This window comes from Falco peregrinus, chromosome 1 (assembly GCF_023634155.1).
Source record: "Falco peregrinus isolate bFalPer1 chromosome 1, bFalPer1.pri, whole genome shotgun sequence".
NCBI lineage: Eukaryota > Metazoa > Chordata > Aves > Falconiformes > Falconidae > Falco > Falco peregrinus.
Window position 1 is genome coordinate 113,177,626 of NC_073721.1, and position 15,509 is coordinate 113,193,134.

Below are 15,509 nucleotides of genomic sequence, written 5' to 3' on the forward strand. Positions count from 1 at the left end.
GGGATTGACAATTTATACTCAGAGGACTCAATAATTCAATTTATTCACCTGTGAATGGAAGAGAGGGCATAAAAAGAGCAACTTCTGTCTGTATAGTCCTTGTCACGGGCAAAAGGTCTCCTTACATCTATGAGATTATTTTTTGTGTGAAACCCACAAAAAATAAGAATTCTATCCACTCTTATACATTACTTTTCTAAGTCCTACATCTACAAGGAAACTGTAATTAAGTAATTGGCTAAGGAAAGTAGTGCATACAGCAAAACTGTATGATCACATGCAGCTTCCTGCATGCATAGATATCATTACCTCATTGTCAGTTCCTACACTTACAGAATCTGATTGCAAAATGCTATTCCTAAACTACAGAGTAACTAGATGTTAAACTATTTCTCTTTGGTTTGCAGATTGCAAGCAGTTTGATAGAATGAGCTCTCTCTTATTAAGCTTACTTATATGGAGGGCACACAATAAAAGGAAACAAAACAACAAGAAGAAAGGAAAAAAGAAAAAAATCATGTGAAACTGAAAATTTTCCTTAATATTTTGGTTATATTAAGAAATCATTCTTGAGCTTAAGCAGTGAAAGCCTAACCGTATGCAGTGAGTGAAACTGGGTCATTGAAAACCACAGATATTAAATCCAAAACAGTTTTGGACTAGCTTTATTTTCAGTTTCAACTTTCTGACTTTTCTAGAGGAAAAAAAATATTTCTTCTTATTCTAGGAATACAGCATTGAATGTCATATACAATTCTGCACTGAACAGCACCTGTAAAACTATCTCAGAATGCCAATTTCTACACTGTTTCAAGAATTTGAATTCATTTTGATGTTAAATGTTGTTCTCTTATTAGTTCTGAAAACTATACATCAAATTCTTAAAAGCAGTTATTGAAAGCTATGAACAGCTATTATTATTATCATCATCGTTATTATTAATACACAAAACTCAGAGTTTTGTGCCAGGCTCACACACTAATGCTTCTGAGTATGAGCATCTTCAGTTTCAGTAGACCATAGCTTACTCTGTAGTTTTTAAGATGTCAGATTCCTGCTTCTCAGTCGTGAGGTACATTGCTATTAGTGGTGTATCAAATTATAAATTACTGAAACTTGAGGCCATCAAAGCCTATGACTAAAAATGAATTGACACTTCATAGAACAAAGGAGAAAAAAAAGGATTTCTTTGCCGATATGACAAAGAGAATTTGAGGCAAATATCAGAAGCTGCCTCTGTGATGCCTTCTGGTTCTGATATGCATTAATGTTTTCCAACAAAGAAGCCACCAAATACAAATTGTCAGGCATCAAATCAAAAGGTTATCGCCATAATTTGCTAGCACAGTTGCAATGGATCCGATGAAAGCCTTCCATGGTTCCATTAGAAGACTAATATGAACGTGAGCATAGAGAGCTTTTGTAAACATTTTTGTGGCTAATACATTGCTGAAAAAGTCAGTAATCTAATCAAGAGGAAAAAAAGTTGCTTCAGAAGTGGTAGTTTCATGTTGACAACAGAATTCCAACAGAAATACTAAAGTTTTGCATTTGGAAGTTGGGAAAGAAAATTCACAGCACTTATATTGTTCTGTTTTTAAAATATAGACAACAGAGTAGTTAGAAAATCCCATTCAAACAAGCAGTTGTTTTGGCATAGTGAGAAATAGTGCTGATCAACAGACAAGGCAAAAGTTGTTATCATTTTAGTGCTGAGATATTTTTGACCTTTTTGACCTTACAAGAGAACTGTAGCTGATCAAGATGAAAGCAATGTGCAGTTTGTGAGCCAAGAGAAATATACTATAATTTTATTTTAATACAAAGAGCATCTTAATAAAAAAACCCCAACACATCAAATATCTCATACAATATTAAAAATGTTTCATGTTGCATTCATCAACTAATCCTGTACAATATCACATATGGCCTCACACTTTTATAGCAACTGTGAAGTTTCTATGGGCTGGAAAAGGAAGAAATACAACGCTAAGGTACGCCAAACTACATAGAAACTATGTAAGCTGCTGAAAAGCTGAAGAGTGTTTTTAAATTTCTTTAAGGTTTAGCAGTAAGTACAAATGTTATTCTAACTATACCTTCCACAGCAGCATGTGAGCGATATTAGAACAAATTAATACCATTAGTACGATACCATCCACACACACACCCTCCCCCGCCCCAAAAAAAAAAGGAATCTAAATGGGAAACTTGATAGTGTCTAGCATCTGCTATATAGAGGTACAAATGAGAAGATGGAAGATAAATTGATTTGTTCTCATCACCTTGTCTTTCTAACAAAGCATAACTATAGCAAACACTGTACCAGCAAGAGGATAATATTCCATTTAAATTTTAACTAATGTAACTGATAGATTTTACCAATGTTTTTTACTGGGTTTTTTTCTTTCCTAACTGAATAATAAAGAGGTATCCAAAATAGGAAAGATGGATTTTCCTTAAAGAAAGGAATCCCTGGAACTCGATGTAAATTAACTCTGTCTGATGACAACCAAACAAAATGTATAGGTTTCTGTCACATTCACTCTTAGAAACTGGAAAATCTTTTTCTCGTGACCTTTTAGATTCCAAATATTAGACTTATATTATTATACTCCTACACACTAACTAAATGAAGACAAAATTAAATTACAGCTTCAAAGGGCATTTAATTTTCATAAAAAGAGGTAAAAAATCTTGCCATCCCATTGACCTGTGCAAACTGAATTTTATTACTTTCTTAAAAATTGAAGACTTAAAAATTAAAAGACGACATAGACAATAAAACTGACTATCTTCCTTTTAAAATAATTCAGTTTCTTCGAAGAACAAAGCTTAGAAAAAATACCATAACGCTATGAGGCTAATTTGCAGATATGCATAACAAAATTCACAGTCATATTGGTACTTACCCACTAAATGCCTGGACTGCATAAAGCTTGGAAGTATCCAAGGAACTTCCACTTATTATCCGAGCCTTTAATAAAGACCAAAAAAAGTACAGTTACTCAGTTGCTCTTAGTAAGTCTTGGGCACAATTTAACTGCATCAAACATATAACACCTAATATGAAAATGCTTAGCAGGGTCAGCTCCAGGCCAAAGCTAGAGTAACTATTGCTTTGGAATACATTTTTGTAGTGTTCAGCATTTAGTGAAACACACTGGAAGAACCCATGGGAAGATAAGATATTGCTTCCCAAATATTGTTGTCCTTTAAGTCCTATAGTGTATGCAGTGTAGATGATAATTAGAGTCAAAAACCCCAGATATCATGTTTGACAGTAGCAGACCCCTGTGCTGGCAATTATGATAAGCACAACAGTGAGGGTTATCCTGTTTATAAATGCAACAGATTCGCAATACACTTAAAGGAGAATGAAAAAGTGGAAAGCTGGGAAAAACATGCAGATTTCACAACTAAAATGAAGGAACCAAACAGGTCAAATAATTCACAAACGAACATCAACAAAATACATGATCCCTATAGTAAATACATGATTTTAAACCTTTTCATCCACAGAACCGCTATCTGAAAGAGAATTGGGAAGAAGGGGAATATAGGTTAGACAGAACAGTCTCTGAGAAAATATCTTATACTATAAAAAACTGTCTGTGCAGAGCAGAATCCAAGTAACACCTGTGCTTAGCTTTATTATTGCAGCGAGACCACTGTCACTACATTTTAAACAAGCAACAAGATGTTTTTAATAGATAAGAAGCCCTGCCGCTTATGCAGGACTGTGTAGATACCATACAATTTATATATTGTATCCCACCTCAACTTATATTTTAGGATTTTTAAAAGTATATTTAATATTAATGAATATATATTTAATACAGTTGCAGTATTCAAAAAAATAGCATTCTATTTTAAAGGAAAAAGCAAATGTTTCTACTTAGGGTATTAAAGAAAAAAAGCCAAACAAAACTTCTGAACTGTAACTATTCTATCCTACAGAAATTATCCCCAAATGCCAATAGAACTAAAATTGTCAAAGTACAAGATATGATATATACATCTATATGTCATTAGAAATTGCTTAATGCAAAAATGTTATGTATTCACATTTACTATCAGACAGGAAATATTTGCTGACAATGAAAAGCTACCCGTATATTATTGTCTTGTCAACTGAAAAATACAAGCACATTTTAAATGATTTTCATATAGTATTTCACCAAAAGTGTCTTTTTTTTTTCTGTTTGACACTTTATAGTACAGTGCATATATGAAACAGCATTGTTTTAATTGTCACTTTACTGACATGTCCATTTTTACTCCCCAAATGGAGTACACATTCTACAGCCCCTTTAAATAGTTCACGTATTTTTAAGATATTTGAAGATAACTCACATTACATACAGTACAATATAATCATTTACAGCTTAAACACACACCACGTTTCAGTTTTAAACCAGTTTATCTACAAGAAAATATCACATTCAAACACACACATGAAAAATATATTGACAAGTGTAAAGGTGCATACAGTACAGTAGTGACGATCCAGGGAACTAAAAGGCTCTATTGTTCCACTAATTTTAGAGGCCACTTCTGTGATCAAAACAAAGCACATGCACAAGAACATGCAGAATAAAAACTGGAGTCAAAACAAGTTTTACCAGTCAGATTATATCTGCTTCTGTATTATTTAAAAGCGTTAAAGAAGACTGAGCTACTAGTTATCACAACACCGAATTTGAGTCCACAGAAAATGTAACTGTGCTACGGTCTCTTCACCTTTGTGAGACCACAAAACTTGCCAGTTTCTTATGTTTGACCACAGATCTTAGCTTCTCTTTCACAGCTATTGTGAACAATCCTTTTAGAAAGAGTATGCCTAAAAAAATGAACTATAGTTTATTGCTCCAAGGAAAACTTATGTTTTGAGTTACACAGAATATTAAATTAAGGCTGTTACTAATAGTAGATGCCACGCTTTAGTAAAAATAGAGTGACCACATTTCTGTGCATCAAGAATATCTGCTTGCCATTAACTGATACTTTTCACAGTTCTTCTGAATAGAAATCAGCATGGTATCAATTTTTAATGTCATATTTTAAAAGAATCCATTACTATTTTGTTTCTGCTGGGACATGACCTGTTCTGATGTTTTCTCACTTCAAAACATCCCCCCACCCCACCCCTTCAGAAATAATAGAATTTTTATTTCGCCTTAGAAATGAATTCTTGACTAAAACCAGCTATAGCATTTTAGTTGTCAAATTACCATCATTTGACTGAGTAGATTTATTCAAGATTTATTAAAGTTTTTACATTTCTTTCTTTCCTATTTATGAATGTATTTGTCTGACAACATCAGATATGATTGGCTCCTCCACGAGCATATAAAGAAGATCTGGACCACCATATGATCTTACTTTCCCAGTATAACATTATAACATTTTCACAAGCAGGGTAAGAGCAGAGCCAGGAGTAACTAGATGACTGTAGGCTGGGCTGGCTATGGAAACAAAATGGGATATGCTTTTATGAGGGCTAAAAGAAATAAGAGGAGTAGTTAAAACCAAAGTGCTGGAGCAGCATTTGGACAGGTGAATGCAGGGAAGAGATCAAGAGAGAGGATATACCAAGGACTCTAGGCAGGAGAGACTGAATTAATTCTCAAACTTGTAAAAAAGACGAGCCCAAAAAGTGAAGAGAAATTTGGGGACTAAAGGAAGTTTTAAGCATGAGATGACTTGTAAAGTAAGAAGCCTCACCATAATCTGTTCATGCCACCTTCTTTCTAGAATATCGAATCATAATAATATTTGTAATACTGACATTTAAAGATGTATCATAAATCTTAGTATTATTTATGAGCAATGCAACGTTTAAAGTCTGCAAGTACTTTGCTACCGGCTGCCTAAAGATTCACATGAATTATATGTTTAATTCACTTGCTTAGAAAGTTATATTAGAAAATACCAAATCGTTGAGACTTGTCTTCCACATTAAATGGAATTTTGTATTTCAGAGCATGAGAGATGGACATATGAAATTTTCTTTACCTCTCTGGGGTTTCAGCCAGCTTCATCTAATTTCACTACACTTCCTTTACTGAACCTAATTTTGGCTAAATTTAAGAAGGAGAGCAACAATCAAAAATTAGGAAGGCAAAAATGGTATTACATTTTTGGTTTAACTTGTTTTCTTTGCAGTTGCTACCTAAAAAAAAAATTTAAAAAATGCACCAGTCTAATGGCCTCTTTTCTCAATAGAAGTTGCATAAAGCAGACAACTGATGTAAATTTCCCAAAATGAGATTTTGAGAGCATCTCTTCTTTGTAAAAAAACGACTGCATCTTCAGAGACAAAAACTTCATTTTTTACTGCTTCTTCTGAACTTGCCATGAGTGAAATTATCTGAATGAAGGAAGTGTTCTCTGTGTGTATGAGAGCACCAAATCAGGAAGTGCAGTCACCAAGCAATTCACTTCAGTAGTCATTAGGCTACCAGAATAGACAGCAACATTCCTTGATGTAGATAAGAAATTCATTGTGATTATGTAAGAGACCACTGAATGTATTTTCAAATCAAGGATACAACGCTAGACATCTATTATACTGTTGAATGACAATGATTTACTTAAAAGAGCTTATCTTCATAGAACTCACTTCTGTCATCCACACATTCTATGGCAAACAACTAACCGAAAAAAAATTATGAACATACTAAGAACAGTGTAATCACTGGCTCATTTAGTTAACCCTATGGGACACTTCTTAATTTACTTATATTAGTTTGGTTCTCCTTAGGTGTTTAAATTCACTACATCCTGAAATACCAGTATAGCCTTCATATTATGCCTCTATACCATATGTCATTTTAGATAACCAGAGGGTGTTTTGCTAGGATTATAGCAAAAATCCATGGAATCATATTGCTCCATAATTGTTGCTATTTCAGCTCAGCGCACTCCCTATGAATAGTGGAATGATGAAGAGTAGGATGATCATCCAGCTATTTACTACTGAAAATTATATTTACAAATGTCAAATATTGAAGGCAAAAGGAAACACCCCCAGTACCCTCCCGCTTTTTTTTTAGGCACTCTTATAATTGCAGGCTCCATTATATTCAACCAGGTAACTGGTAAAAAACAGGGGGAAAAATGCTCTTAGTTAAAGATATTTTAGTGGTACAAGGTTTCTGTGGTTCATTTAAGTTTATAGAATTATAAAAATTAATACAAAAAGAAAAGGTAGCATATCATTAACTACAGGAAAGAAAGCATGATGATCAGCTCTCATACCACATTTCTCCAAATAAGCTCATTTCCTATGCAAAATTTATAGAAGTCAACAATAGAACACAAAAACTTTAGGAAGGAGAGGACAACCTTAAGGAATATTTGGCAAACCATATTTTAAAGTGCCCATTCTTAGCTAGAAAGTTCTCTCCAGCTCCATACCATTCTTTAGCACTTATCTCTACTCCTTCTTTACTACGACTCCCTAAGCCTCCCATAAGGGGACATAGACTTTGAGGTAAAGATAGAATTAAAAGTATTCACTAGTTAAAATTAGTCTTTAAGGTTCCATTAATAATAAAAAGTTCCAGATATTTAAAGGCTGTATAACACTCAACATGGCCATTAAGCCCTGGCTTCTGCTGAAAACGGTTCACAAGTACTCACTGAGGTAAGTTAGTCCCCAGATGGGGAGAGGAGTGGGGAGTGTGCGTGCAATGAGGGAGGATTATTTGGCATTCTTTCAGCTTCCTCAAATAAACCCCAAGTTATTTTCTGTCCACATATCAGTTTAAAGGCTTTAAGAAGGCTAAATAAAATTTCCAGCAAGTGTTTATTAATGGTACATAATTACTATTCAAACTCAGTCTGGAAAATGACTGTATAAAAGTTGAACTTTACACTGTTTTCAACTGTTTTCAAATCAACACATGGTGTGATTTACCCATTTTTAATAGCAATGTTGCCACCTGTAACTTACCACACAATATAGGAATTCATCATACAAGATAACTAGTTTCTATACCCAAACTTCCTAGAAAAAAAAAAAAATCTCTGAAGGATGTTGAAAACACAGATTCTTCTAGCATGAAAGATAAATTAGCAAGGAAGATACCGAAGTGAAGACAAAACTTTGCTTTTGTAACTTACAATACCATCACAAATACAACTGGACAATGGTCTCATCATTCAGCAGAGGTTTTTATATCAAAGAAGTTCAGAAGATTATTTCCCCCTATCGCCCACAATCAAAAGCCTCCTTCAAGCCTTGTGTCCTACTTCTCTCTTGCATTTTTCTGAGCAGCAGAGCATCATCCTAATACACTTCTCTTTCTTTAATGATTGCAAAACCTTAGTTCACCAACTGTGCCACCATAGCACAAGAACTGCAATAAAGTTGTAAAATTCTGAACTCTTAGGAAACCCTATAATTAAAATAATATTATGTGTGCTACCTTGTTTTCCCCCTCTTGCAAGTGTGCACCAGTGTACAACACCAAATTGGAAAAAGATTTAAAGTTCATTGTTTTCTGAAAGTACCATTTTAATCTGTAATTCTGCAAAACAGTTACAAGAATGTCAAACTGACTGATGATTATGTCATTCCTGGAAGCAAACCCTTTAAACGTAGTATGTGCTGGATTAGGTAATAATACAGCTGTTCCAAAGAAATAACATGTGTAAAGTACCCAGTCAGAAGTATTTTGTAGTCTGAGCTGGACAGTTCTTATTAGGTATGTGTTGCTAAGAAAGAAAATAAAGGATGACAAACAGCATAAAATAAAAGCAGCACATTAAAGAAGTAGATTGTCTGTCCAAAACAATAACACAAATTAAGCCATGCTAAGATAATAAATGTTGTACCCAGAAGCTAATATTATCACTACAGAACAGAATATTACAGTATGTAAGCCTAGAGGAAGTTGTGTTGCTGAAGCATATTCTAGGAAGATACACTGCATAACGCTTGAAAGATAATATTAAAGCTAGCACATCATAAGAGATGAGTGATGCTTGTCTGACAAAGAGAAGGTCAAACTTGAATAAAGCTTGGTTGACAGGAGAAATAGAAGAATTGCTGCCAGCACTTTACTAGCAGTGATGTAGAAAAATTGCTAGCGGATACCGTTGAGAGCCAAAACAGGAGGTTATCTTGGTGAAGATAAAAAACTGCATTTGTGTCTTTATTAATAAACTGGTCTGCAACACTGAAACAAGGGGACGTGTCTTAAGAACATCTCTGGTATTTAGAAATTGAGTCCCATTAGACTTCTAATGGCTCTTGTTTTCTATTGTCTTTCAACAGTTACTAGATACTTCTATTAACTTCTGAAATTTACCTCTGAAAGCATAAATTGGCTATCAAAAAACCCAAGTGGTTATGAACTGTGGTATGATACCAATGCTTCTTTATTTTTGGTGGCCTCATAAAACTACAGTCCTCTTGAAGACCAGGCCTTCTTGACAGCATCTGGCTTACCAGAGTGATGGTAGGGAATAAAACGCAGAATGCATTTTAAGCACTTTATTCCGACCCCAGAACACATCAGAATGCTAAAGCATACATTATCCGTAAAGGGACATACTTTTATCTCTTTTGATACAAATTATGACTGTAAATACAACCAAGTAATTAATTATAGCCTATGAAAGCAAACAGATATTTGATTATGGCAAGCCTTTCCATTCCACACAGCCAACATCGCCACAAAATATTTGACTTGGACCATTATATCATGGTCTTACTTGCCAGCTGAAGTCCCACTGCGCTTCTTCCAAAAAAAAAATCCAAACAAACAACCACTTGGTTTGACACCAGCTGTGAGAGTAGTCCCTCAGGCCTAACAAGCAAAAGCATGTTCCTTGGCACTCACACCAAATAGGAGGATTTCACCGAGACATACAAGTTGGTTTGTGGTAACAGCATAGACGGAAGTGACAGTAGGACAGGAATGTTAAATGCCTGCCTGGGACACAGCAGCAAGCTGATGGCCACCTTGGCCAACAAACAATATGTGTGCAACAGCAAATAATTTAGTGTCATAAGAGCAGAGCAGAAGGCCAAAACAGTTGGTGCCAAAGACACAAGTGTCCACACCACAAAGGTTTTGGGGGTATTTACTTCATGTCCTGTGTACTGAAAGCCCATTAGTTGCTGAGCATGTCAGGGGTGATTGTGGAGAGCAACATCTGGCTAGTCTGCATCAGTAAAATACCTAGATCACACTCAGGCATTCCAGTGGTCAAAGTAAATGTGGTGAATTCGGAAGACTGAGAGATCTGCTTCAAAAGAGTATCCCTGCTGTAAAATAAAATGCTAATGGCGGCAACCCTATAAATTATATAAACATCCTACTGTTAAAGACCAAGACAATATATACACCTAAGATCAAGAACAAAGGAGCAGAACATAACATCTGGGGAATAGTCACATATGTCACAGGCTATGACATTTATAGCTGCTGTTATTATGAAGTTGTTTCTTCTCCTGTAGAGTTGCATCCACTTCCTAGCCAGTATTTAAGGAACTATCTAAAATAGTCTCAAACAATTTAAAAACTATCTTCAAAAAATTCAAACTAGGAGACTAAAAAATTGAGATAAGCCAGACTAATTTCAAGACTTACAGTAGTGAAAGAAAAAATGAGTCAATGTATAATCACATACAGAATAATAAGATGACATCAGCCAATGTTGTTTACTGAGATAAGACAAAGAAATCAGATTTTCTTCTATCAATAAGCAAAGCAGCTTAACTGATACGAGAGAAGAAAAAGACATTAAATACCACAACACTAATATGATTTTTGAAATTTGTTTTTCCTGACATACCCTATGTAAGCAAGTTAAATATAGTAGAGGTGAAATTGGTAGAAAATACTGTACAGTTGTATTGCAGTATTTGGGAGTAATTCTTTTGATGGAAGTATCGTGTTGGGTGTCAACCAATATCATACAGGTCTATTTTAGCCAATGTTCTCACCAAGCTAGATGTAGAGAATTTCATAGAGTCTGCAGAAGACACTAATCTGGAATGGATTGGCAACACTTGAAAGGATGGAGTTAGATTTCAGAATGTTCTTCACATATTATTGAACTCACTTTCCTGCCTCAGCATTACTGTAAAAACTGTTTCTATGTTTGGAACAGAAAAGGAAAAAGGCAAAAAAGTGATTAGACAGCAGTACAAGGCATATAGCATATTTGAAATTGAAATAATTGTTGATGGTTGATGTAATATTAGTGCCAAAAAGGCTACTGTCATTCTGGAAAGTATTAGTATGTGTCATGTGAGACAGTCAGCTCTATAAGCACCTGTTAACTTCAGCTGAAGTTGTTTTTCCAGTTTTTGGAATCACACTAAAAGTAAACAAATTGAATAGCAAGAGGATGATAAAAGCCAGAGTAAGCAGAGGTTCACAAAACAATTTGTGAGGACAGACTGAAAGGATTTGGTTTTTTTTTGTCTTGAGAGACTAAACTGAGGAGGAAGGTGGTGACAGTGATTCAAATGCATTAGAGTAGAACAGAGTAATGCTTTCCTTTTCTCCATGGCTAATGATGTTGGTTACATATTAGATGTCAAAAATCAAAAACAAAAAACCGGGCAAGAACATATGCTTAGTCACAATTACAAAATATACAGGTAGCATTCATGTCGTGAATACTGTAAAGCTCAGCACACTGTGTTCTGTAATTAATCACCTTTTAACTGAAGCACCTAAAAAAAGTCTTAAGATAATTCTCAAAAAGGAGACTGACCTTAACAAAACATTTAAAAAGCATTTATTTTTCCCACTGTTAGCTTTTATGCTGCAGGTAGAAACAACATCAAATTACACACTGTTTCAGCTCTGCTTGAAAGTAATGTTGGAATAATTAGGCATAAACCAATGAGACTCACAGATGTTAAGAGCTACAGACTGGTACACTGGAATTCAAAGCACAAGTTTGGGTTCTATTGGATTTTTCTGCCTCATGGGTATGCATAAATCCTTTTGATTCCACAATCTCTTTTTATAGTTAATGGGAAAAGGTATGTCTCTTTGTCCTCTGCTTTGATTTTTTTATAAAAGAAAATTTCAACAAACATGGCTTTTAAAGTTCCCAAACAAAATTTCACTACTTTGTTTGCAGTATTTTCCCTGCCTCATGGAGGCAGAGAAGCATTAGCTCTAGTCTGTTCATGCTAAATGGAACAGGAAGACCTACAGGTTAAGATTAAAAACTGCTTAAGTTCTTAGTCATTCATTTTATACATATTCTTCTCTTCTGGTTTATTTTACACTCGGTAAGTTCATCATGTCTCTCCTTTTTCCATCTTGGTATATATGTAGCTGATGGACAGGAATTCCTTTGGTGAGGCTGCAATTACCCTGATGATACCTACACCTACACATAGTTTGTGTATCTGTGCTGGCAGTGACAAATTACCCGCTGCTGTTTCGCCTCTGATCAAGAAACTCAATTTCTCAAGGAGAAAAATCAGAGTCAAAAAGATGTTTTGCCACATCACATCTCTCAGACTCTAATGTAACATAAACAAGCCCAACTAGTTTCAGTAGCCAGCTCCAGAGAAACTACCAGCATAGCAGTCAGCAGCTTGCTCTTTACCACTACTTGTTTAGTGACAACACATTACAGGCTTTTCTGTGTTCAGCAGTGTTTTCTTTTTTTTTTTTTCGAGTCAACCTGTATCTTTTTATAACACCATATTCTTTATCATAGCATCAAGGATGTTGTTAAACAGCTCTATCAGCAGCACAATTAGAAGGCATGGGCTATCTGGAAAACCCGCTCTTTACATAGGTTTTAACTGAAAATTACTAAATTTTCAGTGGAGTAAGCTTTACATCAGACAAGTGCAGAAGAAAACTGTCTTACAAAAATGGTATGTATTAAACAATGTAAGAGTGTGGGCATCTGTATGTATGCATCTGTGTTTTGCTAGAATTTATGTATCAATCAATCCTGCCTTTGTTTTCAGGTTTACCAAAACATCTGATCATGCAAGCTGTCTTAAGAATACTCTCTACTGATCAAGGAGGCAAATCTCACGGTTGACAAAGTTTCATCACTGTAAACAATAATTTTGCATCAGCAGGAACTGGAGAGATTTCAGATATTTTCTCCCATTTAAAGTCCCAGGGAGACACCTGTGTAGGTGCTCCATTGATCACCTGAAAAATGTGCATGAAGAGAAAGTCTGGCACTAGTCCCATGAAAGCAGTCAGAAGCTTGCTTTAGCAGCAAAAGAGGGAATCTCTTTAGTTTTACACTTCACTGTCATATTCTACTTCCCTAATAGATCAGAGGAAGATTTGAACATATTTATGAACTCATGTTTTCTTTGTTACTACATTTTTTAAATGCGTATCTAGGTATTTTTTCAGCCAGCTGCTTTAACAAGTTTCCTTTTATCCTGAAGCTGCATTACAAAATGATGCAGAGTTATTTCTGCTTCTAAAATGCAATGATCTAAAGGAAAAGCTTAAATGTTTTACAAATGAAAATAGAAAATATTTCTTAATCTTGGTGATAAAATATTGGTTTGTGTTCATTTCCACAGCAGAACCAGTGTAAGTCAGTCCTTGGAACTAACATTCCCGCTCTGGTTTCTCTCAGAACTAGCAAATTTATTTTACATCTGTTTAAGCACAAAAATGGCAGGCAAACTGCATGAGTATTAATCAATCTACATTAATTCTAAACTCAGTGAAAATAGTGTTGAATAGTCTCCTGTTCTTGTAAGGAGTAGACTAGTACTTTTTATAAAGAAAACTAGCAGTTGTAATTAATTACTTTTCTTAAAAAAGGAAGTAATTTTCTAAACAGAAGTGGTTTGGGGTGGTTTGTTTTGGGGTTTTGTTTGTTTGTTTTTAATAAACAGCCAAAATATGGATGACTTCTGCTAAACCTTACTGATTAAGAAGGTAGGGGGTGGGGTTTTGAAGGTTTTTATGGTCAAAGAATAGGTATAGGTATTCCAGCAAAAGGGCATCTGATAACAATAGTTGATTTTTTTTTATTCCCAGATGGTTATGCAAGTGTATACGTGACACACATTTTCCTGATGTAATGCACACTGATTCAGTAGGAGTTACTATGCTAAATTAAACTGTTGATCTTCAATTTATTTTGTTACGATCCTTTTTTCAGAGACGCAGTATTACAACCTAAGATTTTCTGATAAACAGAAGCCTGTAACTACAGAATTAAAACACAAACAACTATAAGAACACTATTATGTTTTCTGAAAGCCATACTAAACCATTTTTTAAAGAATTCTTTCACTTACGGTTTCTAAAACATGGATTATTTTTTTAACAGACCTTGGGAAAAAATCCGTAACTTCTTGTTAATAAGGGTGTGGTTTTATTTGGATGGTTAGTCTCTAAGATTTGATCATTACTCTCAATATAATCTTCCTTACTGTAATCCTTCTTTTGATGGACTGAACATGTAGTAGCAGCAAATTCATCCTTTTATGATGTCCTAACTTTAGAGTAGATGGTGAATATAACTACTCACTTCCACAGACAAAAGATGGATGTATCACCTTTATCACTGACTGATTAGATTTCTTTGCATAATTTTTCTAAGGCAACCTTTCTATACTTCTACTAATCTTGAGCTGAACAGACTGCCATTTACTGTCTTAAAATCTCTGATATCCATTTTCCCCATCAAAGGATAGAAAAGAAGTGGGAACAGAAGAGTATAAAGACTTAGGCCTGACTCCAGAGTGAAACCAGTGGCAAGAAAAAAACCCGCATATACTCTTGCGTGCATGAAAGAAGTACACGAGGCAAGGACTCTGTCAAATCATTATATTTAGTTCACCTGCAGCATATCTTGACTGAACTGATGGAGCAGTTAATAACTATTTAGGACACTTTTATTTCCTGTAATATTACTGGAAGATTTCCAGAGTGCGCACACACTCACAATATATATAAAAGAAAAAGGATTTTCTAGAATTTTAGCTAAGATAGTTGAGTGCAGGAATATATTGTATTTATCAATTCCTACCCACATCATTAGTTTCCTGCCACTTCAGCTTCTTACCTGCCCCCACCCCCACCAAAAAAAAACCCAACACAACAGACAGTTGGAAAAACTGGATTATTACATTCTGTAGTTCATTGAGTTCATTGTCATGCCCAATGCAGCACCAAAACAGATGCCTTATCTTGCAATAAATCTTGTTTCCTCAGTACCACATACATATTCAAGTGTATAGTAAGGGTATCCACTTTTTCCCCAGCTTGTTTATACAACATGTCTGTTCCATTGGCACCGTCTTCTGATGTGAATATGGAATAGAATTTACACTGATGAAAAGTCTCTATAATCTATCTGTTTACAATATTTACATATGAAGAAAAGAGCAATAGATGATTCAAATATGAAAAGTATTATGTCCTCAAATCCAGCTCTCAGTACCTCATACATTAGATGAATATTTTTTTTTTTTTAAACATTGCAGATCAACTATATCAGCCACACAAAACACACAATCAGCTCTT

The 15,509-nt window shown here is 34.8% G+C and overlaps 1 protein-coding gene across 2 annotated transcripts in view; it reads right to left on the bottom strand.

Annotated features, from left to right (window-relative positions):
* The window catches only part of UNC13C (unc-13 homolog C), a 178,401-nt gene that overhangs the window by 153,947 nt on the left and 8,945 nt on the right, over positions 1-15,509 (bottom strand). For both annotated transcript variants that reach the window (XM_027792581.2, XM_027792579.2), the window contains exons 2-3: positions 3,509-3,531; positions 2,913-2,977 (exon numbers count right to left, since the gene is read on the bottom strand). In XM_027792581.2, the coding sequence (XP_027648382.1) occupies positions 2,913-2,977; positions 3,509-3,531 (88 nt within the window). The remainder of the gene's footprint in view (positions 1-2,912; positions 2,978-3,508; positions 3,532-15,509) is intronic.